The sequence below is a fragment of the Phascolarctos cinereus genome, unplaced genomic scaffold, assembly GCF_003287225.1.
Source record: "Phascolarctos cinereus isolate Bilbo 61053 unplaced genomic scaffold, phaCin_HiC Scaffold_3;HRSCAF=262, whole genome shotgun sequence".
NCBI classification, from domain to species: domain Eukaryota; kingdom Metazoa; phylum Chordata; class Mammalia; order Diprotodontia; family Phascolarctidae; genus Phascolarctos; species Phascolarctos cinereus.
The window spans coordinates 81,592,905-81,619,490 of NW_027555736.1; the positions used below are offsets into that span (position 1 = coordinate 81,592,905).

General features: G+C 38.3%; 1 protein-coding gene across 2 annotated transcripts in view; it reads left to right on the forward strand.

Moving 5' to 3' along the window:
* HTR7 (5-hydroxytryptamine receptor 7) overlaps positions 1-20,794 on the forward strand; it is an 85,896-nt gene extending 65,102 nt beyond the window's left edge. The window contains exons 2-3 of one of the 2 annotated variants that reach the window (XM_020964174.2): positions 7,148-7,905; positions 19,024-20,794. In XM_020964174.2, coding sequence (XP_020819833.1) covers positions 7,148-7,904 — 757 coding nt within the window. In that variant the 3' untranslated portion in view covers position 7,905; positions 19,024-20,794. The remainder of the gene's footprint in view (positions 1-7,147; positions 7,906-19,023) is intronic. The other variant, XM_020964173.2, reaches the window with a different exon arrangement.
* Positions 20,795-26,586: the final 5,792 nt, after the last annotated feature.

Genomic DNA, 26,586 nt, shown 5'->3' on the forward strand with positions numbered 1-26,586 from the left:
CATTCTAACCATTAAGTTGAGTCTTTAGCTGCACCAAACAACTGGTACTCCAGTCCCCTTCATGCTCTCTGGCATCTCTAAATAGTCACATGGAAGTTTTTCATTTGCTCTAGCAATTACCCTTATAAAAACCAATGCCATGGAGCCATTGATTAAGATGGAAATGTGAAAGGTCTTAGAGGTGTCCAGCTCCCCTGACACATGCCCCAGCAAACACTTAAAGGTGGTCTAGATGGAACAATGATCAAGAAAACTGAAGAGAAATGCTAGTAATACTAGTAAGCCCTTCCATTCAGTCTAGAACTTCACAAGAAAATGTCCAGAAAATTGTAGAGACATGATAGACCGGGGAAAGCAGAAGCCAGCAGGAACTCTGATAGATGGGGCCTAAAGTTAATAGGATCTCAAGGTTGGGTTGTCAAAGCAATAGCGCGGGTGGAGAGTAGGAGTCATCCTCTTATAGGTCACTATATACTATGCTGTGAGACAGGGCCAGACAATGTAGTCACACTTTGAAGATATGATTGCCTCTCCCACCCCAAGAATCAGGAAGTCAGTGTTTCTCTAGGAGTTTCAGCAAAGAACAGAAGCAGTGCATTGTTGTTGAGGTAGCCCATGTGCTGGGGATGAGGGTGGGATGCCCTCCAGGAAGCCTGAGACCAGCATGATTTCTGATATTTGGTTGGGGTCTAGTGAGAACTTCTAGCAGGAAATCTGCAAGGAGAAAGAGACAAGAGAGGGTGCTGAGGCCAACATCTGCCTTGGGCCACCGGGAGACAAAGGCAGAAGCTAGGGCTAGTGGCAGAAGGTAAGGCTTAATTCCAGATGCCTTATCTAGAAGTGCAGCTGCCATGACAACCCAAACTACGGAGGGGACAGGACCACACTGAGCCTGCTTACCCCATTTAAGAGTGTGGGAGGGGAGAAACTTGGCAGTGGCAATTTGATTAATAAAATTATTCAAATCCTAAGCATCTTTGCTAAGAGAAAGAGAAGGGAATTCAAAAAGGGCAGAGATTTCCCATGCTTTTGAAAATCTCTTTCTGACATGTGCTATTTCCATTCACAATTTGTAAATTCCCAAAAAGAAGAAAAAAATTCCACAATAAGATAAACCATTGCAATGAAGTTCAAGTAATAATCTGATTCATTAGACAGAACAGTGGTTAACTTGTGGGATACCTTGGAGGATCAATTTCCTAAAACCCTTGGATCTGTCTTTAACCTCTGTTGCTAAGGGTTTTCTTTTTATTGGAAGTGAGACCTGGTCAAAAGTGAATTCAAGAGATATATCAATTAATTTGAATTAACCAAAGACTTATTCCTTCTCTTTGTCTGCTCATCACTGTAATCCAGTCAAGGCACAGACTACTCTCCAGTGGATAATTCAAGATCTCTTTGTCTTTGTTAGTCATTGACCTAATTCCATTTTGAGTGAGAACTGATTTTTTTCCTTGAACTTTGATTTATTATTAGATATGGGTTAGGCTTTGAAAAGGATGTAAAGAGGATTTCAGGATAGGGTGCTGATTGAGAATTCAGGTTTTCTATTTAAGTGGGACCAAGGACTTTAGACAAAGTACTGACCTAATATTATTTTGTAATATCTACCCTAATGGAGTGGGTGTCACTACTCTTCCACAATATGAAATTCAAAAATGTAAAAGAAAATGTTATAACCAAGAATAAATTCCCTGCAAATTTTAATATACTTATACATGGGGAAAATAGGTCTTTAATAGAATAGAGGATCTTCTAGCATTTCTGATAAAAAATAAGATTATTAATATTAATATTCCTTCTTTCCCTAAATACCTCTGTGTAAAGAGGGGAGTGTGGGAGATAAAGAGAGGTAATATTATAACAGGATATGATGGAGGAAAAAACAAAATCAGCAATTGTAACTGAATGTGAATGGAATGAACTTATTCATGAAATGATGGAAGGTAGCTGAACAGATTTGAAAGCAGAATCCAACAATATACAGTTATCTCTTCCATATCATGACTTTCCCCACTGTGGTTTCTATATATCATGAGTCAGCATAAGAAATTAAATGGGAATTAAATGGGAGTTTTTGGAAGCCTCAGACAACATATGAAGGCCAGAAGACAACACAGAAAAAGTTTAGAAACTCAGAAACATATAAAATATATGTATAATATTGTATAATATCAACATATTTTATCTTTTAATCCCATATTAATTCAGACTTCTTCTCTGGTACAAAAGGAGGGCCAAAAAATTTTATGCAAATTTTCTAGATCTTGGGGGTGCCATGCCCACCGCTGTGATGTGGAAGGATAAATATATTATTCAAGAAATAAACTTGAAAAATAAGGATTGACTCAGAAGCTGAATGAGAGGTTGGAACAGAATTCATCATGTCTCAGGAGAATTTTTTAAAAAGCAGGAATGACAATTATAATCTTAGACAAAACTAATTTAAAAAATACATGGTTAAAAGAGATAAGCAGGCCACTAGATTGTGTTTAAAGGCACTATTGATAATGAAATAAAATCATCCTTAACAGGTAGGCTCCAAATGGCATACATAGCTTCTAAGTACTGAATGGAAAAACCAATTAAATTACTGTGAGAAACTGACAGAAAACTCAAATGGTTGGGAACTTCTATGAGCACCTTACAGATCTAAATAAATGTAACTAAAAAGAAAAATGAAGAGAGAAGTTAAGAGGTTGAATAGAATTTTAGAAAAACTAGATGTGCATGACCTCTGGTGAATAATGAATTAAAATCAAAGGATATTCATATTTCTCATCTGTGAATAGTACTATTAAAAATGAATATGTGTTAGGGCATAAAGGCCCTATCAAATGCAGTAGAGTAGAAATATTAAACAATTTTTTTTATTGACTAAAGGGCAATGAAATTGAAATTTTAATCAATAATGGCAATTTGAACAAAAGATTCGAATTTAAAGGGAGGCTAAGTAATATAATTCTAAAGGATACTGTAGGTCAAAGAACAAATTATAGAAGTAACATAATTTTATTGAAGAAACTATTAATGATAAAATACACTAAAACTTTTGGGATGCAGTCAAAGCAGTTATTAGGGAAAAAATGTCTATTCTTATCAAATGCTTTCTAGAGATAAAGAACAGAGCATTGAATTGGGCAAAAAAGAATAAGTAAAAAATCTACAAAATCTGAAAATCAAATTAGAGGGAAACAAAAATGAAGCAAAAAAATTGAATTGATAAGTAAATCAAGAGCATAAAAAACTAATAAAATAGATAAACCATTAAGTAATCTGATAAAAAGAAAGGAAAACCAAATTACCATGCTCAAAAATGACAAATGAAAATTTATGACATGTGAAGAAGAAATCATGGAAATTATATGAAACTATTTTGTTGAACATGCCAAAAATTGATAACATAAATGTTATGAATAATTATTTATGAAAATATTAAACACTTAAAATTGTAAAACAAAAAAATGGAGAATTTAAGTAGCTCAGTCTCAGGGGGGAAAAAATGAACTCAAGTAAACTCAATAAGACTAGGACCAGATGGATTTACAAGTGAATCTTGCCAAAATTGAAAGAACAATTACTTCTGAAATTGCATCATTGCTTATAAAAATAGAGAAAGAAGACACCCTACTAAACTTCTATAATGAAAATATGGTCTTGATGTTTAAACCAGGGAGAGATAGAGAAAAGACAGAAACTATTGACCAATATCTTTACTCAGTTTCATGCAACAATTGAATTAAAAATGAGCAAAGATACAACAGCTACATATTTAAATTGGTTATATGCTATGATTAGTATATAGTATATATTAAGTTGTATAGTATGTGGTATATATTAAGTTGGATTGATACTGGGAACATAGGTTTAGTTCAGTTTCAAGAAAAGGACAAATATAATAGATTGTATTAATAACAAAAATTTTAAAAACCACAAAATTATGTCTACAGATGTAGATTAAAAAACTTGATAAAATACAGCATCGATTTATGTAAAAAATTTATATAGGAATAAATGAAGCCTATTTTGTAAGTGGTAAAAATATCTATCTAAAACCAAGATATAGTGAAGGGTATCTCCTCATCTATTTTGTTTATTGATATGACATTTTATATTTAAGTTGTATATCCATTTGAAATTTGTTATGGTATCTGTGTGAGATGTTAATCTAAATTTAATTTGTACCAGGCTATTTTGCTAATTTCTAGGAGTTTTGTCAAATTGTGAGCCCTTACACTGCCTCCCCTCCCCCAAATAGTTCTTGTCCTTGGATTTGTTGAATATTATGTACATTGTTCTGGCTCTTATGTACTTAATCTGTTCCATTGGCCAATGGTGCAAGTTGATTACATTGGTAGAAGACTTCTTTAGAAGAAGAGGAAGAATGGTGATCTCTTCTGAGAATTGTGATCATGAGGAGGGAAAGATGACCTGGAGCGCATGGAGGCGACTATGACCAGGAGGATGAATAGTGTCTGATGCCAATTAAGTTGGGAACCATATGAGACTTAAGAATCTGAGAGGTGGGCAGCAAATACTAGTGGGATCAGTTTCCAATCAATAATATCAAGGCTATCTCACTGAAGACTTCAACCCCCAATCCCCACCCCTTCTGCTTTCCATCTTTCTGATCTGTGAGTCTTGGAAGAACATGTTTCTCAAGCTACACTGGGAGTGAAGGGGGATGAATTTGTATATTTTTGGAAATGTATGCTGATATACTTTCCCTTTCTTTATTATATTCATTTTCATTTTGATTAACTCTATTATCATTTGAATACTATGCATGACCTGGGTCTATAGTATACGGAACTACTTAACATCTAACAATCTTACAACTTCACATATCCTCAGGATTTTTTTTAACTGGGTTTAGGCAAGAGAACCAAAGGGAGAAGAAACTATTTAAACTCCTCATATTTGAACTCAGTTCTGGGAAGATACAAAACCAGCTGCATATTCCTTTTTCTTTTCAGTGCTTGTGCTGATCCACCAACCAAATTGTGCTGGGGAGTTGATAGTGTTGGTTGGAGATTGGTATAGGGAAGTGATTGTTGTGTCTTCAGCACCATTTTTACTTTCTCTCACAGGACTCTTGCATTGGGCACACTTTCCTTTTCCCTACCTTTTACTTCTCATAACTCAAGTTAATTCCACCTCCAGTAATCTCTTTTCACACATTCACACCCATCCTCTGGAACCAACTTCTGCCTTCCCCTCTATTTCTCGGTCTTCATTATTACCTCAGGAAAATCTTTCTGCCTTTTCAGTTCTTCCCCTTGTTCCATTCATGAACCAAGAATGACACAAACTATAGCTGGCAAGCATGAAAAGAGATCTAGTGATGAGTCTGTATCAAAGAAAAGGGAAGTCATAAGTTTTCAATTGAAATTAGATATAATAGAGCCAGGGCCATCAACCCTGAAAGCTTCTAGAAGGCTCCTTCAGAATTGTCACTTAAGTAAGCTTCCATTTACCTCCTCATCCTCCTTTAATTGGATTTAATTAAATCTTATTTTCCTGGAGTAACAGATTTCAAGATAAATGAAAATATTTATGAAATTTTATTGGTTTTTTATTTTGTTTACTATTGTTGCAACAGTAATTTTTCTCCTAGTATGTGTGTGTGTGTGTGTGTGTGTGTGATGGGAAATGTGTGTTATTTCAGCTATATTAGGGGTTAAATTGGGGATGCTTAACCTGGGATCTGGGAACTTACTTTTTAAAAATTCTTATAACTGTATTTCAATAGAATTGGTTTTCTTTGGTATCTCATGTATTTTGTTTTATATATTCATAAGCCTTATTCTGAGAAGGGGTACCCAAGCCGTATCATACTACTAAAGGGGTTCATGACATAAAAATGGTTTAAGAACCCCTGCTAACCTGGGACAGTTTTTATAACATTGTTTCTATGGGAAAATATGTTCCAAGTTCCAAATAAGAGTCTTGCAAGTGAACTTTGGGAATTTAACTTGTTTGTAAGTTGGGGACTATCTGTGCTTTCCTCTTGTCTTATTTTGAAATGAAGCATAATAACAAACCAACTCTAAAAGCAGTTGTGGCATTATTGGAGTTTACCACATTTAATACTAATACAAGGGAAGATGAAAATGAAAAAAAACAACAACCCAGACACCTATAAAGGAATTGAATTGGGCAAAGGTGTCTTATTGTATATATTTATTATGAAGGTTTATTTTATTTCATTTTATTTTTGCAATCTATAAAATCCTTAAGGTCAGAGATGGCAGTTTTTTAAAAATTTTGCCTGGTATCCAGTAAGAGTTGATGAAGATTTTTTTAAAGTAGATTTTTCAAGATGTGTCCTTTGTATTGGTAGCCTCAGAACTTAGGGTAACCCTTAGAGGTTCCATTTGACATACACTGTCATTTGTGACTTAAGCATTGTGATCTGAATCTTCTGAAATACCAAGTGATTATTCTTTCCTGTTTTGAAAGTTTGATATAGTCTAATAAAGAAATTGCTTTCATTTTACCCCCAAAGATGAAGATGTTAAAATGAATTCACTGCACCTGAAAATATAACTACTGAAGAAATAAGTATAGGTTAAATATGATCATGAAAACCTTGGTGCACATAGATCAACTCTATAGAACTCTCTCTATGAACCATAGACTACACAGAGAACATATGTATTCAATATGAACTAAGGTTTTAAAGAGAATCATATTAGACTCTACTGTGCTTTTTAGAGAGACAGCTAGGTGGCACAGTGAATAGAGTGCTGGACCTAGAGTCAGAAAGACTCGTCATCCTGAGTTCAAATCTGGTCTCGGACACTTACTAGCTGTGTGACTCTGGGCAAGTCACTTAATCCTATTTTATTTGCCTCAGTTTTCTCATCTGTAAAATGGGCTTGAGAAGGAAATGGCAAACCATTCCAGTATCTCTGCCAAGAAAACTCCAAATGTAGCCACAAAGAGTTGGACACAACTGAAAACAGCCAAATGACAATAACAATGATATTGTAAAGCTGACCCATATACTGCATGAAGGGAAAACCCTTGAGCCCAATGGATTTGGTTTGGTTTGAATATGAATCTTACAGATGATGTGAAATGGGTGATGTTTATTTCTCCATTCTGCAGCCATTGACACAGTAACTTTGCATTTTTTTTCCAGGTACCTTGGGATAACAAGACCCCTGACATATCCTGTGAGACAGAATGGCAAATGTATGGCCAAAATGATCCTTTCCGTATGGCTCCTCTCTGCCTCGATCACTTTACCTCCTCTCTTTGGCTGGGCCCAGAATGTTAATGATGACAAAGTTTGCTTAATCAGCCAGGATTTTGGCTACACAATTTATTCCACTGCAGTTGCATTTTACATCCCCATGTCTGTGATGCTTTTCATGTACTACCAGATTTACAAGGCTGCCAAGAGAAGTGCTGCTAAACATAAATTTACCGGGTTTCCCCGGGTTGAAGAAAATAACGAAGGTGTCATTTCAGTCAATGGCATGGTGAAGCTCCACAAGGATCCCGAAGAGTGTGCCAATTTTTCCAGACTCCTTAAACAGGAGAGGAAAAACATCTCCATCTTTAAAAGGGAGCAGAAAGCAGCCACCACCCTTGGGATTATTGTCGGGGCCTTTACTGTATGTTGGCTACCATTCTTCATCCTCTCGACAGCAAGACCGTTTATCTGTGGGACTTCCTGTAGCTGCATCCCATTGTGGATGGAGAGGACATTCCTGTGGCTAGGCTATGCAAACTCCCTCATTAACCCTTTTATATATGCCTTCTTCAATCGAGACCTGAGGACCACCTATCGCAACCTGCTCCAGTGCCGATACAGGAATATCAACCGGAAACTTTCAGCCGCAGGGATGCATGAAGCTCTGAAGCTGGCCGAGAGACCTGAATTTGTGCTGTAAGGTCATTTGTCATTGTTGACATCCTTCATGCCCTGTTATTATCTTCTAAGTGTTTCAGATCTCACCTGCCATCCCCACCCCCACCCCCATCATGTTCAATGTTCAATGTATCTTCAAAGGCCAAGTTACATTAAAGAAGTTGGATAAATTTGTGAAGCAGTGTGAAAAGAGTATTGGAGTTGGATTCAAAACTTGATTCTGCATCTTAACCTAACCCTAACTCTCACCGGGGATAAGTCACCTAAACTTTCTGGGTCTCGGTTTCCTAATTTGAAAAATGAGAGACAGGCTAGGCAATCTCTAATACTCATTCTAGTCTATAGCTCTATGATACCATGCTTTATGGAAGGAAGCAGTTTAATTTTCTAATAGCTTGCAGAGCTGATAAGCCAAAGAGGAAAGTTCCCACCCAGATGAATAAGATGAGGAACTTTAATGAATGTTTCTCCTTATCATCCTGTGACCAAGAGATGGTGCTTCAGGCTTTAGTTGTCACTCCCCTCTGTTTACAACATCCTATATTTGAGGGCCGTATCTGTATCAGCCCAAATTTTCCATGAGGTAGGGAGGTACAGGGTTTCTTTAAGTGTCTTTGGATCAATCTCTGTGTATGTGGCCTCCAAGGACTGTAAGCTAGAAAGTGAATTATTTATGAGCTCCCTATTGCTAGGACCTTCTTCCTCCCCAGCCCCTTACTCCCTTTTTATAACTGAAGGTAGTTAATATGTACTTTAAAAAAATATATGTATGGAGGCCACTGGGTGGTGCAGTGGATAGAGCACCAGTCCTGCATTCAGGAGGACCTGAGTTCAAATCCAGCCTCAGACACTTGACACTTACTAGCTGTGTGACCCTGGGCAAGTCACTTAACCCCATTGCCTATACTCCCCCTCAAAAAAAATGTATGCTGGGGTAGCTAGGTAGTACAGTGGATAGGGCCCTAATGTAAGGAAGACCAGAGTTCAAATCTGGTCTCAGACACTTACTTACAAGCTCTGTGACCCCGGGTAAGTCATTTAACCCCAATTCCTCCAAAACCATACACACACACAGACATATATACATATGTGTGTGTGTGTATGTATATACACATGTACATATAATCCATAATTTTCAGTTAGCAAAAAATTATCTTCCACCCCTACTGAAAAAAAACAACAAAAAAATCAAATTTACACAATATGTATATATATATGTGTGTGTGTGTATACACATATAGGTGTGTGTGTATATTACATACATACATACATACATATATATGTATATATATGTATGTATGTATGTATGTATGTATATAGTCAAGCAAAAATAAATTCCTTACCATTGACTATGTCCAAAAATGTAGGTCAACATGTACCTTGAATGCTCTATCAGAAATGAAGGATGAGGTTAAGTACTGAGTATAAAGCTCTACTAATTCAAGTGAATTATGGCAGTAAAAAGTCTGACTCATGGAATATTTTAAAAGAAATACAATTTTTACTCTTTCAATGGCATATAATAACTCCAACCAAGCTGACAAGAAGAGTAGATGTTTTTCAGCAGCAGAATTTAAAAATAGATGAGAATAATTTGTAAATGCTTATTAACTCTTGCAATCAGTCGGCAGGTATTGAGCATATACTAACGATGTAGAGATAGACCAGAAATAAAGGTGATCCTTGGTGATAAGGAACTCATTCTGTAGTTGAGAGAGTATCAGATAGACAGTTAGGGAAGGAGACAACATATAATAAAGTTAGTTGTGTGCTAGAGATGAAATGGATCAGGATTTAGAGGTGAAGATCACCATTAGTTGGAGGAGCCAGGGAAGGCTTCATGGAAGAAGTGGTACTTTTGCTGAATCTGAAAGGACAGGTAGAAGAAGTTTGGTAGAACTGAGTATTTTAGCAAACATGAATAGCATTCGCAAAAGCATGGAAGTAATGATGAATATGGTGTGTAGGTTGGTGGTAAATATTAAGTAACTTGCAAAAGGTTTGCAATGAGGAAAAGCAGGATATCAGATTGGCTAATTAAGGTGGAGCCAGATTATGGAGACTTTTAAAGGGTAGACTGAGTGATTTGGTCATTGTAGGATTCTGAGAGGGGATTATGATAAACATTTTTTTTTCAGATGATTAGACTAGAAGTAGAGATTGTTTGAGGAGCAGAGACTGAAGACTAGGAGACCTGTCATATTCCTAGATGTGGGGGACAGGCCTATTCTAGGGTGGTAGCTGGAGAAATGGGTTGGAAAGTGGTGAATAAGAGAGTCTGTGGAGGAGGAATGATAGGACTGGTGACTGGTGGAGAAGAATGGAGAAAAAGAGGAATAGAAAGCAACTCCAAGATTTTGATTCTAGGAGAATGGCAATACCACCAATTGATGTGAGGAAAGTGGAAAGGAAAGCTGGTTTAGGGAAGAAGGTAATGACTTCCATTTTAGACACATTGATAATGAAGTCATCTGTGTGGAAATGTCCATCAGGTATTTGGAAATGTTCTTGTTGTTGAGTAATGACTAATTCTTCATGACCCTACTTGGGGTTTTCTTGACAAAGATACTGAAGTGGTTTGCCATTTCCTTCCCAGTATGTTCCCCTTTTACAGATGAGGAACTGAGGCAAATAGGGGTTAAGTGACTTACCCAGGGTCACATGGCTAGTAAGTGTCTGAGGCTGGATTTGAACTCAGATCTTCCTTACTCCAGGTCCAGCCCTCCATCCACTGGATCACCTAGCTGCCCCAGGCATTTGGAAACATGGGATTGGAATTTGAGCTGAAAAAGCAGAATTGAGAGTCATGAGGCTAGATGTGAAAGTAGAAGGTATGATAGAGGATGATGCCTCAAGGACTTGAGAGAGCAGAGGTATAAAGACTGAGTTTTAGGGGATGCATATAGTATGGGGGTTAAAAGAAAAACCTGAGAATTCAAAAGAAGAGCAAACAAGGAGTCTTTGGTGTCATGTAAACATACAGACTAGAGTTTCAAGGAAAAGGTAGTCAGTAGTAGAGAAGCAGAATGGGACAATGGAAAGAATGCTGCGTTGGAGTCAGAGGATGGAGTTCTCATCCCGTCTCTGCCACTTATTATCTGTATGACCTTGGACAATCGGCAAGCACTTACTAAGCACTTACTGTGAGCAAAGCATGAGTTAACCTTACTGGACCTCAGTTTCTTCCTTGGTAAAATGAGGGCATTGAGCTTGATGACCCAAAGTTTCTTCCAGCTCTATAGTGCCTGGCTTATGGTAGAAACTTTAGAGTAACAGGGTAGAGGGAATAAGTGGTGAGGGAACTGAAGCTTCAAATATGGTCCACTCGTTTAAGAAGTTTGGTAGGGAATAGAAGATAGAGAAGACAGTATGTGGAAGAAAAAATGCTTCTATAAGTGGCTAGAAGGTTCAGGAGGATCATTGAAATGGTTTGGTTTTTTTCCCCAAGATTGGGAAGGCCTGAGTATGTTTGAAAGCAGAAGCTAGGGGGCCACTGATGTCAGAGAGATTGAAGATATTTGAGAAGGAGGGAAAATAATGGAACAATTTCCCTTCTCTGCCTCCCTCCCTCTCCATAATGTCAGAAGGACTTGGGCCAAGAGGACAGGTGGAGAAAATGCCTTTAGATTGTGCAGATGACTTCTTCTGAGAATGACAAGAAGGGAAGAGAAGATAAAGAATATAATTACAAGCTGTTAGAACTGGAAAAGATCTTAGCAATAATCTGGTCCAACTCTTTTATTTTTACAGATGAGTAGAATGAGACCAAGAGAGCTAAAAAGACTTGTCCAACCTCACATAGTTAATTATTGGAAGATCCAAGAGTAGTGCCTTGATTCTTTCCACAACATCATGCGACCTTCTCCATATATAAATAGAGATATGAGGAAATGAAGATGGGAGTGGATGAGCCACTCAACATTACTGCTTTGTGCATGGCAGGAGCAAATAAAGCCACTGAGCTTTGTTGAGAGGGGGAGGGCAGGATTAGAGTTTGAATACTGTGGAGAGGGTTGGAATAACTGCAGTGGGAAATGAGCTAGGCAGAGGCTCACATTGGCAGGATGCTCTAAGACTTATAGTGGGATTTCCTTATAAATTCACATCCTTGAGAAGTTAGTGCTGATAATCTTATTTTCCTCAGTTTACGTATAGGAATGAGTCTCAAAGAAGTGAATTGATCTGCTTGGGGTCTTGTTATCAGTGTTAGATTTGGGATTCAAATCCACATCTCACTCTTCAAATTTAGAGCTCTTTTTGTGATACCACAGGTAGTGAGTAGCTGAGAGGAAAATGAAAATGGAGGAGGAAAAATATGCAGATCTGTGCTTAAAATGTCCCCAAAAGAATTTCCTTAAGAAGGTTAGCATTTCCTTATGCAATCTTGCTTACATGATTATTCTGCTTAGTAAATCTTTCCTAGCACAAAGGTAATCTTTAGCCTAGCCCTACATCTGGAGCACCACTAATTTCCAATTAGTGGAAAGCAAATTAATGAGATTTTACCAAACTGGTCAGAGAACATGCCCAGAATGAAACATTCAGGACAGACTGCATTATGGGAACTTGCATCTCCGCTTCAGAAAATTTATCAGGTTAAGCAGGCAAGTCCTTGCTGCTGACATCCTTTCTTTTCTTCTTTAGTCCTCTTATGTTCGCCTTTTGTTCTACCCTTTTCTTCCTAAGCAGTATTTGAGGATTATCCTTGCCCTCTTTCTTGGAGCTCCAAAAGTAACAGGAGCAATTTCCCCCCAAAAAACCAAGCAACCTTGGTGGAACAGGAAGCAGGGTGCTTAGAGCACTGACCTAGAGCTTATTGCCTCATTTCTTTGTTACCTCCCCTTCCTTTATTCCTTCCTTACCCCAGAGGCCGGCTAATGAAGGGTCTTAACTTTAGAGTCACCCCAGGAAGCTTGTGAGCCTGGGGCGGGGGAAGAGCCATATCATAAGGTCCCTCCCTTGTTTGCATAGAACCCTGCGATTCTGAGGCAGCAGAACCAGGGGCTTCTCTGAACCTTCTTTGCCATAGCTGGCAGCAAAGTGGACAATGCTCTGGTATTATCCCTCTCAGGGTGATATGGTAGGCAGGGCTAAGCTTGGGCAAAATGAGGAAGTAAGCTTTTGGCCCCTTATCGTCTTCCTCCTCCCATCACCCCCTCATGCTCCTTTATTTCTCAAAAAAAAAATGTAACATAGCCTCTAGTCAGAAAGTTGGAAACTAGGGAACTACAATGTAGAATAAGGCATCCATTTCCAGACATGGCCAATGGGCTGATTTGTTTCATTTGACTTTACTCATTTATTACAAGGCAGATTCTGTGGGGAAGGGGGAATTGATGAGTAATTGGGAAATGACAGTGATATTTAAAATTGAAAAGTTAAATATAAAAAGAAAAAAATAAAGGTGGCAATGAAAGTATAATGTAAAATATGATATTTTCAACTCCACATATAAAGAAACATTTTGTAAGTATTATAGCTGCTAAAAAAATTGGATCAGGCTGACTTGCTAGGTAGGGACTGTAAGTGTTTTAGCAAGTAATAACCTGTCAGGAATGTAGTAGTTGAGATTCTTGCACTGAGTGGGAGGTTATAAGATGTCAATGGATAAATACATAAATATTTATGTTTATAATTTTTGTATTAATAGTTATAAATATCATATAAATATATCAATTCACATTTTGAACTATAAATTTATCAATTAATATTTTGGACTCTGCCCTCAAGTTCTAATAATGGTACACTTTTCTCATTGTAGGAAGGAATATAGATTCCAGTACACATCTTTTACTCTGGCTCAAATGCTAATCAAGGTAGCGGTTGTTGGTGGTTCTGATGGGGGTCAAAGAGCCCATACCAAGACTCTAGGACAATTCCAGTGTCTTGGGCACCAATTACAGGGCATTTTCAGCATGTGAATACTGATATGCCAAAGGTAATCTAGGCTAATACCGATACTGCACCATTTTGCTAAATATTAACACAGAGGTTCCCAAACTTATTTGGCCTACCATTCCCTTTTCAAAAAAAAAAAAAAATTACTCAGCATCCTTCTGGAAATCTACTTCCTTTAACCTTTTAATTTTTTTTGAAATTTGTATCATTTCAGGAAAATATATTAATTTAAAAACATGACACATCTTAAGTTTAATAATTTATTGTAAATTTGTGGGGTTTTTCCTGCATTGAAATTTTGATGACACAATATTTCATTATGTAACCACATAGTATAGTATTGTAAACAAGTCATTACACACATATATTCCTGCTGATGCATGCTGGTCTTTCCACCAATGCACAACATGTTCACCTGCCAACACTTGCTTGCTAAGACTTGTCAGCAGACTTGACCACTGATATGTTATAACTTGCATTCTGTGTGTTTATTTGGAAAATAATGTAATCATTATGACTTTAACTGTTACACAACAGATGAAACATGTACTAATGGTTTTTCATAATTTTCTTACCTTCTTTTCTTTCCTTATGCTTCTACTGTGCACTTATTTTTATTCAATGCCTACTAATTGTAGGAGAAGCTACTGCCACCCATCTGGATTGTTCCAGCACCCTCCCCTACCCCGCGGGAGCAGTATTGTCCACTTTGGGAGTCTCTGTATTAACACCTCTATTGGTCTAGCTTGTATTTAGTGAAATGACTTTACATTTCCCTAATCTAGATTCTTTTGGGGATTGAGGGAGCCATTCTCCATAAAAGGGGACTTGGTTCTTACTAAGGCCTGTTCAACAAATTCAGTACTACAGACATATGTTGAGCATCTGCTGTGTGCAAGCACAGTGCTTAGGGAGGGAGGGATACCCAAAAATTTAAGATGTAGTCCTTGATAATCTAGCAAAGAAGATAAGTCATACACAAACAACTATATTACAAATTAAATTACCTCTATAAAGTAGAGGTCCAAAGTGCTATATGTAGATTCAAAAAAAGGGGGATTAATTAGGTATGGGGTTGTTATATCTGCCACAAACTCAGGGACTGACTCTGGACTCTGGCACTATCCTGGGGGGCAAGGGAGGGAAGGGCATATGCACTTATATAGCAACTACTGTGTACCAGACACTTCACTTTTAAAATATTATCTTATTTGATTGTTCCAACAACTCTGCAAATTAGATGCTATTATTAACCCCCATTTTACAGATGAGGAAGCTGAGACAAATAGGAGTTAAGTGATTTGCCCAGGGTCACCCCGCTGGTAAGTACTGTAAGCCTGGTTTGAACTCAGTTATTTATGATTCCAGGAAGGAAGACTCTTAGGCTTTATTGTATCTTTTGGGGGACTCTTAGACCCTAGCAGTCCTGAGAAGCAAACCCTCTGAGGCATTTCTTAAAAATGTGACCAGACATTAGGTACTCTCTGTTCATTTTGTACCCTTATTTATTTCAGGAGTTTCTATACTGAGCTGACTCGGGTTGGTGTGACTAGCATACATGTTTCTGCATTGCAAATCACCCTATCACTGTAGTCTGGAAACAACTTTTCATATCAAACTCTGCAGTGGCTTCTCATGGTATCCAACAGTGGTGTTGCCTCTACCCATTTATTACCTTTTCCTTGTTATTTGATGTTAGGAGAATACATGAAATGAATTGGAAGTGGGATGAGGAGATGACACTTTGTGCTCAATAACATAATATTCTTGAATACATTTGTCTTTTGGGAATGTATTCACTTTAAGGAGCGACAGCATTGAACTGTAATGTGAGCAATATTCTCCCTGCATTGTATTATGTGTGGGCAGGCACCATTTGAAGCAAATTCAACTGCATTAATTTGCAACTTATATTTTCAAAGTACTTGGTAATCACTTTTAAGTGTCATTGAAGATATTTAATGATTCTTGCTTGCCAAAGTTTGGGCCTCTTCTCAAATCTTGATATTTTTCCTAAACATAAAATTAACAGGATTTTAAGTTTGTAAAACTCATGGATAGGATAACAAATTAAAGAAGTCCAGCAACATTTGTCTTTTTGACTTGGCAAGACTGAGAAAATAAGAGAATTTAATTCTTTAGTTTAATGAATTAATTAATTCTTTAATTTAAACTTGCTGGTTTTTTTGATACATTTTCTTTTGATTCCCCTTTCTTTACATCTTATATTTCATATTATTGAAAGTAATTTCAGGATGATTGACCTAAAAATATCTATCATCTTTGAAAAATGTGTGGTCATGGAAGATGAAAGAATAGCAACTCTGGATAATCTCTCTCTCTCTCTCACTCTGTATATATATATACATATATATGTATATATATACATATATATATATACATATATATGTATATACATATATACATATATATGTGTATATATGTGTGTGTGTATATATATATGTATATATATATATATATACATATACAATTTGTAAGATTGGCCTCATTGAGGAAAAAAATCATTCATTCAAGCAATATTTGTGGAGTACCTTTTATGTGCATGTCATTGTTTTAGACACTGCAGGAGATAAAAAAAGAAGTCTAAGGCATACTCTGTGACTTCCAGAAGTTTGCAGTCTCTTTGTCTGTATGAGACACTCAGAAGAACATTTAGATCATGCTAAAAAGACAGTAAAAGACAAAAAAGTGCTAGATGGTGGGATAGATAGTAAGTGCAATAAGAATTCATGAGAGAGAGAGAGCGCTAAAGGCTTCACAGAGGAGGTGTGGCTTGAGCTGGGCTTTGAGGAATGGGTGGCATTTGGATAGACAGAGAGGAGAGGGGAAGATAATTCCAGCTAGACCGAAAAGCATGACCTTTTAATGCATGGAGATGGACATGGCCAAGGTTTAATTTTTGAGAAAAGCCTGGATGGAACAGGGTTTTTTTTAGTGGAAAACAATGAGAGACCTGAATATAAAGATAGGTTGGAGCCCAGACGATGAAAAATCTGGAGTATCAAACTGAGAAGTTTGGACCTTGTTCAGTAGGTAATAGGAAACCGTTGGAAAGTTATGAGTTGAGGAGAAGTATGATGAGGAGTATTTTAGGAAGATTAATCTTGTAGTGGTATGCAAGGCCTGTTGGAAGGAGGAGAGCTGGGCAGCGCTTATGTTATCATAATTATCTAGACCTGAGTTGGCATCATGGTGTAGAGGAATGAGCATTCACTGTATTGGGAGTCAGAGGAGCTTCATTCAGATGCATGGCTATGCTACTTATTTACAACCTGTGCCATCATGCATAAATCACTTTGCCCCTGTTGGCCTCAGTTTCCTTATCAGTAAAATGAAGTGGTGTTATTTCATGACTTGCATGTTTCCTTCCATCTTGAAAGCTTGTGTTTCTGAGCCTGTGAATCCTGAGGTTATGCAAGATGGAATTTATGTGGAGGGAAGTGAGAACGAAAAAAGGAAGGAACAAATGAGCCCACGCAACTTTTGGCTTCCACAGTGGATTTGAATGAATAAGAGTAATGTGGCCCTTCTATTTTGGAGAAGCTGAGCAGGGCATCACCTTGGGCACAGAGAGCTGGCAATACTTCCTATGTGGCACTCCATGATTACGTGGGGCATCTTTTCCATTCCAGTGAATTCCTGAGGTTTCACAGCAGCCATATTTCTGGTTCTAAAACAGTCAGGAAAAGCTATTCCCTACACACTTAATTTTATGTTTATATAAACATAAAAATGTGGTCTGGAGGTAGGTGAAAGAAGTCTGTTCATGCTGATGAAGACCTATGGCAGTTATCTACTTCCAGATCCCATTTCCAAGCTGTTACTCAGGGACTCCAAGTTCCAGAAAGAATTTAATCACAGGTCTAGTCCTCAAACCAAGCTCCAATGCCTTCTAATCCAGAACTTATAAATATCTGTCTTAAGTCTTAGATTTCCTTAGATTTTCTGCTCTTTTTGGTGGCCATTTTTAGTGGCGGTTGTGGTAGAATTATTGGTAGGATGTGTGGCCTTGTTCCAGAAAATTAGGCTTTCATGATACATTTTTCTCTCTAAAAACAATAACAACAACAACAAAGTAAAGGAATAAAGGCATTTTTGGAAACATTCCTTCCACTTAGCATTAACTCAGCAAATATTTATTATATACTTATTCTGTGTTGGGTCTAGGGCTAGTTAGTTTTAGAGCTAGGGATAGAGAGTACACCTGTGATTTCACTGGTATAGCGAACTCCCAGGTAGGGAAATTCCCTTTACCAATATGAATTAGTGCATTCTCAGAACACTGGGAGAGTAAATGAACTGCCCAGAGTCACAAAGCCAAGTATGTTTCAAAAGCTGGACTTCTACTCATCTTTCTGGCTTTGAAGCTGGCCCTGTACCCATTGGGTCATACTGCCTCTTAGTTTTGGAAATGTGAAGATAAATAACAGCTGGCTAAATTGGCTTCCTCATAAAATTGTGAACCCCTAGAGAGCAGGGATTGTTTTCTGCTTTTCTTTCTTTGGCTCCTCAGCGCTTAGCACAGTGCCTGGAATACAGTAGGTGCTCAATAAATGCTTATTAACTGACTGAGAAAGAAGATGGACACAACTCCTCTGAGCCTCAGTTTTCTCATAGATAAATATTTTTTCATATAGTCCATATATCTCATATAAAATAAATAACATAAATATAAAATAAAAATAAAAATTTTCTCATATAGTCCATATATCTCATATGGACTAGCTTGTCTGAGGACTCTTCCAAATCTAAATCAACAGTCCTCTCTAGAGAGGCTTTACTAGATTGAAAAGTGGGGTCCTCAAACTCCAAATTCTGCATTCTTTCTGCTGCTCCACAATGCCTCTTCTATGTGCCAGGCTTGTTATTATTCATCATTTTTCTTTTCAAACAAGGTAAATACCATTCCATTTTGTAGGCAATTTTAAGTGTTCTTTTTTTTTTCTTTTTCACTACAGATCTATCACAAAAGTAAGTTTCTAGATTGTTATTCAGGGCTGCTTCATAAATATGCTGAGTGCTTGGCAGCTTATGAAAATCAGGAAGAAGATGAAAAAGGGCACACTTTTTTTTTCTTAGAAGCACCTCTAACCTCTTCAGAAGCCCCAATTGAGTCAACTGCTTTGATTCTATAGGAATTAAATCCATCCACCGAGAAATGAAAAATCGGGTTTATGGTCCTGCTAAATTACTTTCCTGTCTGTCTCCTTTTTTTTTTATAGACAAAACTCTGACTATAGTCGGAAAAAAAGTCATGATTCATGATGCAGAGCAGAATGATGGAGCCTGAAATCAACAGGGGGTGAAAAAGGTGACTCGCTCCTGGTGAAGAAATTTCTGGCTTTCCAAATGCAGCTTCTCCTGTGGGAGGAACCATCCAAATGCAACATCAACATGGATGATCCATTGTATGACATGCGCTGATCCGAAGAGGGATGATCTCTTGCTCTCTCTTGCTTGCTCTCCATTTGCAAACCAATGCTCTTGTGTACAAATGAAAATCAATGTCTGCGTGTGACAGCAAGATCACATTTTAGCAATAAGCACATCGACAAAACTGAGTTCCATACAAGAGGGAAATACAGTTTCTAGTGCTTCACATCTGTCTAAATCTGTGTGAGTGAAAGGAAGTCCTAGTTCACAGTCCCCATGCTTCTGAGGCAAGATGTTATTATGAATATTCAGGGATCATTGGTGGAAAAAAAAAGCTGTATTTTGTTGTATGACAAATAGATATTTTTTAAGCAAACACTGATAAGTCAAGTGTTGAAAATGTTGCATGCCTGTGTTAGAAAACAAAACTACTGTAGTCCGCTAATACAAACCTAGTCCCAAGGCATTGTTTATCTAAAGCCCTTGTCCAGTAGTTTGGCTTTTTTACAGAGGCCCCTGTGTCTTTCCGATAAAAGTACTTTGTGTCTTGATCTACTTATTGTCCCTGTAGGACACGTGAATGGACCTAAGGCTGGAAAGGGCCAGAAAGCTTGGCTATAGATTTCCCTTTGCTAACAGTTCTTCCTCAGGGTGCTGAGGGATTAGGGCAATTAATTTCCCAAGGTTGTTGGCAATCCAAGGGGGGAAAAAAGACTGCACTGGGAGCAATCTGTCAGTCAACAAGCATTCATTAAGCACTTACTGTGTACGTAAGTGCTGGGGATACTAAGAGAAGAAAGAACAGAACGGGTTTTCCAAACCTTGAAATGCTTTATGTTCCAATAACTGGTAGATGCCATTTTGTTTGCAGTGGGATTGCACTTCAAGGCTGGTATGCTTGTCCCCTGCATGCTTCTGAATGTTCAGTGGGAAGAACTACTTCCTTTGAGCATAATTGTGCCCAACTTTGTGATATGAGTTAGATGGAAAAAGCAGTAAGGAAGAGCTGGAATGCCCTAGAGGCTTGGCTGAAAGCTCCTGAGAAGGCCGCTAGACTCATTCACTGTGATGCCTGTATCTTAAAGCAAATGTGTGCCTTGAGTGATGCAAATCTATCTCGTGTAAGGTCATCGATCAGAGCAGGCTGCTGAACAGAACTGATCCTGTCATTGACCTGACTTGTCAAACTGTGAGGTTCAGTAAATACAGGCTACAAAAATAGTGGTAATCTTGAGACAGCAGGCCTGAGAGGAGGAAGCCTTGAGCTCCAGGTGATGGATGGAGAGTCCTACCAGCACATGGATTTTCCCCACAGTACAGGAGATGATGCACCCCTAGGACTTTGTGGCTTTTTAATAGGGGCCCCAGACTGGATGTGCATGACTTTGCTTCGGCTTTGACTCTTACCTTAACCAGAGAAGCACCTGCATCCCAGACAAAGAGGAGATGGGCGCTTACCTTCTAGACAAAACTGTATCAATATCTTAACTGCAGGCATCATAGAGTGACTGTACATAATTGTATTCATAATTTAAAGGATTAACTATAGTAAGATAAATGTCATGTTCCATTTGCAAATGTTTTATTACATTAAATCGAATAAAGTTTATTTATAGCTGCAATAAAGTAAATGTTTTGTTTTTTTTAAAATTTAAAGGACCAAAGAGTTAGAAATCATTCAATCATTCAATGAGTATTTATTAAGCTCCTACTATGGGGCAGACACTGTGTTAAGTTCTAGGGACAGGTAAAAACAGACCCTGCCCTCAAGCAGCTCATATTGTGTGGAGGAGAAAAACACGAACATAGCTAGGTACACATAAGATCTATCCAGAGTAGACAGAATGTTATCTCAGAGAGGAAAATGGTTTTGCAAGCAGAATAACAGAATTGGAAGGCTCCCAACAACACACTGAACAGGTCTCCTAAATGGACAACAAGTACCAATGGCAGGCTCATAATTTAATTTTGTTGCCTAGATCCAGCCAATAACATTTTTTGAATGACATTTTTTTTTTTGGTGAGGCAATTAGGGTTAAGTAACTTGCCCAGATTCGCACAGTTAGTAAGTGTTATTTGTCTGAGGCCAGATTTGAACTCAGGTCCTCCTGACTCCAGGGCTGGTGCTCTATCCACTGCGCCACCTAGCTGCCCCCTGAATGACATTTTTTTTCATGGTAGCTAAATACTAATGCAGGGCCCATACATACTTAGCAAGCAGATAATGGTCAATTAGGTATTTAAGTAAGGACAGGTTACTGGCTACATTTATGATGCCCCACTACCTATGGCCATGTGTATTTTGTGACTGGGACCAGTGATGGAATTATATATTGACCTTACCAAACATTATTGAACAGTTTTTTGAAGCCATGCTCTAGTATGAGAGTAGGGCATAGTTTCAATCAATGAATGATTATTATATTTATTATTTGATCAAAATGTTCCTTGACTTGCCAAGTATTTAGGGGAGCATCCTCTCTAGGAAGATTCTAAAGAGCTTCAGAAGGACAACCTTAAGTTAGATGTGAATGGTACATTTTCATCCTACATCAATATTGGAGCGACCTTTCTATCTCTTTCACACAATGATGAGGCTGATCTGCCTTGAGATACCATGAGAGAACACAGGAGATCTGGCTATGAATTCCAGTTCTATTGTTTACTGGCTATGTCAACTTGGTTTCCCTTTCTCTGGGCTTCAGTTTTCTCATTTGTAAAATGAAGGGGTTGGGCTAGATCAAAGGTTCTTAACCTGGGTCTATGACCTTGTCTTTTAAAAAAATAGATTCATTTTGATAATCATATGTCAACATAATTGGTTTCCTTTGGAACCCAATGTATTTTATATTGTGCATTATTTCGGGAAGGGGTCTATAGGTTTCAGCAGATTTCCAATGGGTCCATAACACATAAAAGGTTAAAAACACACAAAAAGGTTAAAAGCCTAGATGATCTCTAAGGCTTTAGATTGCTTTAAAAAAAAAGATCTTTTTCTTGGGCCTTCTCAGATCTTTTGTAATTTTAAATCACTCTATAAATAGCAAACATTTGTGTTCAGTTACGTCTGTTTTTTTGTGACCCAATTTGGGGTTTTCTTGGTAAAGATACTGGAGAGGTTTGCCATTAACTTCTCCAGCTCATTTTATAGATGAGGAAACTGAAGTAAACAGGTTTAAGTGACTTGCCCTGGGTCACATAGCTAGTTAGTATCTGAGGCTGGATTTGAACTCAAATCCTCCTGACTCCAGGACCAGCATTCTATCCACTGTGCCACCTTGCTGACACTAACTTAAGTGCCTACTATATCCCAGGCACTGTGCTGAGTGCTGGGGATGCAAAGAAAGATGATAGTCTCTGTTCTCTAGGATCTCACAGCCTAATGGGGGAACTCACAGTCTAATGTAAACCATTGTAATTATTATTATTATTGGTTATTATAACCAATCATACCTATGATATAGATACACAGTTAGACAGACATAGACAGACAGACAGACATAGTGATAATCTTGCCCTGCCCCCACCACATGAAATGCACAATTTGAGTGGTAAATCAACATTTGAAAATAAGAACGCTTTTTCTCTCCACTTTTTAAATTGTAGATTGGATCTGAGTGACTGAATTGTTAGGTTTCATATATCATGAAACCATAGGCATCGATGAGCTCATCTCATAGATGGAGTTGGAAAGGGCCTCTTTCAATCCAACCTCCTCTTTTAACAGGTGAGGAAACTGTTATCCAATATTGCTCCAGCCAAGTGACTTGCCTAAGGTTACATAGCTATCATGAGCGGAGATGAGGAGGAATAGAGCCCAGATCTCTTGACTCTGGAGGCCTGTGTTCTTTTCCTTCCAGCACGCTGCCTCTCCACAGGGGGTCACTCAGACCAAAAATGCAGCCCATGTTCCATGTCCTGCAGTCACCAAGGAGTCTGTACGGTGTGTTACAGAGGATAGAGCACCACAGTGGACAGCTGCAGACTCCCATTTGGGCTCCTGCTGTACTGCTTAGTAGTGATTAGATGTTGGGCAAATCCCTGCTGGTAGCCCACTCTACTCACTCACAGGCTCATGGGGAAGAAAGCTCTTGGCAAAGTACAGATCACTCCGGAAGCGCAAATTCTTGCAACTTTAGGCTTCAATAGAACTACCTTGAAGCAACTGAGGCATCTCCTATATGTGGTTCCCTAGAGAGAGAGGGGCTAAAACCCGGAGAAACACAGCCCTTAGGCACAGCAGGTTCCCAAGAAGTTTCTGTGACTGAATCTCTGAACAAACCCCACGTTGACAACTCCAAGGAAACACAGCAGAGCTCAATCGTGGTGTACATATTGATTTCTCCATTATCTTCACAAAGCATGATGGTTTGGTGAAGGATTGGTTTTCTCACTTGGGCTTTGCTTAGGCTTTTTTAAATTTATTTTTCATTTGCTGAACATATGGTAACTAATATTCTGGGGGGGGGAGGTGCTAGGACTTTGCTGCTGCTGCTGCCCTGGGGTGGGGTAGGAAGGGCTTAGGTTGTAGGTGACATGTAAGTAGAGGGAGCTGGTATAGTGGAAAAAATGCTGGCTTTAGGCTTTAATATTTAAAGAACTTTGGGTGAGGTATCATCTCACCTTCCTGGGTCCTAGTTTTTCCATCTGTAAAATGGAAGAGTTGGACTAAGCCATGTGTGCCCTCGAGGCCACAGGTTCCCCATCCTTGTACTAGGTGGCCTCTGAGGTCTCAGCCAGCATTAGATCTGTGGACCCTACAAATAACTGAGTAGCTTTACCCTTATGCCTCTAGTTGTGTTTGCTGACTGTTCTACAGACCTAGATGGTTAGGATCAGTGATAGTCCCTGCTGCTACTCTCAACTAATGCTGACATGCTCCTGGCAACTCAGAGGGAGACTGTCAGAGACACAGAGTTCTTCTACATGAAAAAGGGAGCCCTCAGCTTCCTAAGACACTGTATTCACCTTCTTTATCCAGGAGGGAACAGTAGACTTGTCAAAACCAGTCTGGGCTGTGCAGAGAATACATAGATAGCTAGATTCCATAGACGGATGGATGGATGAACATATCTATATGCATGTCTATATGTATGTACATATGTGTACATATATATGCACATAGGTGATATTGTGTTTGTGTGTCTGCACACGTGTATACATACACATAAACTTATATTTATGTATATGCACATATATGTTTATGTACATCTAGATACACACATATGTAAATGCTATATTCTGCATCGTTGGCACAAGTATTTCTGAAATAATTTTTTATTAATTTAATGTTATTCTAAGTCCTAGCATTACTAGTTTAGAGAGAGAAATGTCCAAACTGAAGGTCTTCTCCTGCCCTCAAATACCTCCCTAATCTAGGACATTTTTGGAGTAACATCTATGGGAATCTTGGATAAAGAGAATTTTTGTTTGTTCGTTTATTTGTTTTGAGATTAGGTCTCCTTATCTTGCCCAGGCTAGAAATACAATGGCCGCTTACAGGCATCATCTGGCTATTGATCATAGGGAGATTTGGTCTGCTCTGATTCCAACTTGGACCAGTTTTTTCCTCCTTAGGTATCCTGGTTCCCTTTCCTCTAGAGGGGGCTGATGATACTGATGCCAGACTTAGTATGCACACCTGATTGATTCTGGTCATATTGCAGCTCAGAACTCTACTTTGCTCAAGCTAGCCACCAGCCTCAGCCTCCTAATTACAGGTGTGTATGAGAGGGTCTGGCAACAAGGAAAATCTCAATATACCGTTACAAAACTCAAGGTTAACATTTTGCTTTATCAAATAGAACATTAGTTACCTAATCTTTCTGAAGTGCCTCTGGAGAATCATTCTCCCAAAACCATTCAGTCTCACTTTGATCACTCTCTTCTGGGTTCTGCAGAATTCCAGCTGGTCACAGGTGGCCTAAAGTAATCAAAGATTTCCTTACTTTGATCCTGAGGAGCAACTCCCAAGTGCAGCCTAAACTAGATTAAAATGTAATTAGGATACATTTAACAAAATAAATAAAAAATATAATACAACACAGATAATGTTAATTTGTAGTTTTCTAAGTCAATGTGTGGGCTAGGAGGAGGGGGATCCATTTGTACTTGTTTACCACTACTGCTTAATCAATTCAGGAAATGGGGAAAGACCGGACTGCTCTTAGGTTGGTTACTATTCTAATCCAGAAGTTTGTAACCTGATTACAGGGATCACATTCATTTGGATGGGGGAAAAAATGACATCTTCATTTTTACTAACTCTAATTGAAATCTAGCACTTCCTTCAACTGTGAATTTTTAAAAAATCATTATTTTGAGAAAAGGTCCATAGGCTTTGCCTACTTGTATAGAGGCCCGAAGATGTGAAAGATGTTGCTTTTCTGAGTCTAGGGGAAGGCCAGGATCTTAATTAGACACAGGGTATTTCTTGGTCTGTTTAGTTACCTTCATTAATCCATTTTCTGGGGCTTTCACTTTCATTCTTGTCCTTTTATACACTTGTAAAAGAAAGGGGGTGGGTCCCAAGGATTTTAGTGGAGAGCATTGTTTTCTAAGAAATTTGATTAGATACTGATAAGATTTCCTTCAATTCAGGTCTGTCTGTAAAAGATTTTAGGCTGGAGAAATATTTACTTCTTAACATTTTTGGTTTAACTAAAAGCTTTCAGACCTGTCATAGACTCAGCAAGCTTCCCTCATCCCCACGACTGTCCTTGGCTTCACTCTTAGGCTCTATGTGTATATGCACCCCTCCTTAGGCTGCCTAAGCTGTCTAAGCCCCCGCTTTGTACCCCCAGCTGGAAGGCTGATGTCTGCCAAGTAGAGAGAGATGACTTGGAAGCGGAGTGTGCAGGATATCAGGGGTGAATCAGCCAGGGATTAGGATAATCACTATGAATATTTCACCGCATAGGAGTGATGTAAGGGAAAAGGCCCCAAACTGGAACTTGGACTTGGAAGACCTAGGTTGAAGTCCTTTTGTCTATTCTCCTACATCATGATCACCCATAGAGATAATGGTAATAATGATGACTCACATTTATTGTTTACAGGATGTTTTTTCTAATAATAATCCCAGGAGGTAAGGAGGGTAAGCATTTCTAACGTTATGATAATTGGTGTCCTAAAGGATGACGTGGTGGTACTGAAGGTTTTCTAGTTATCAGGTAAAGTTCAGATTGAATTCACTGCATATCAAAGTTATTTGATTTTTGTCAGTGTGGGAACTCCCTCCACCAACACAGATTTCAGCTTGGCTATAACTTAGTAGATAGACTTAGAGTATTACTTGAGGGCCAGAGAGGTTAAGTGATTTGCCGATGGTTATACAGCAAGTAAGCATCAGAGGTAGAATCTGAACCCAGGTCTTCTGGATTTCAGGTCCAGTATACTATCCATTATGCTCC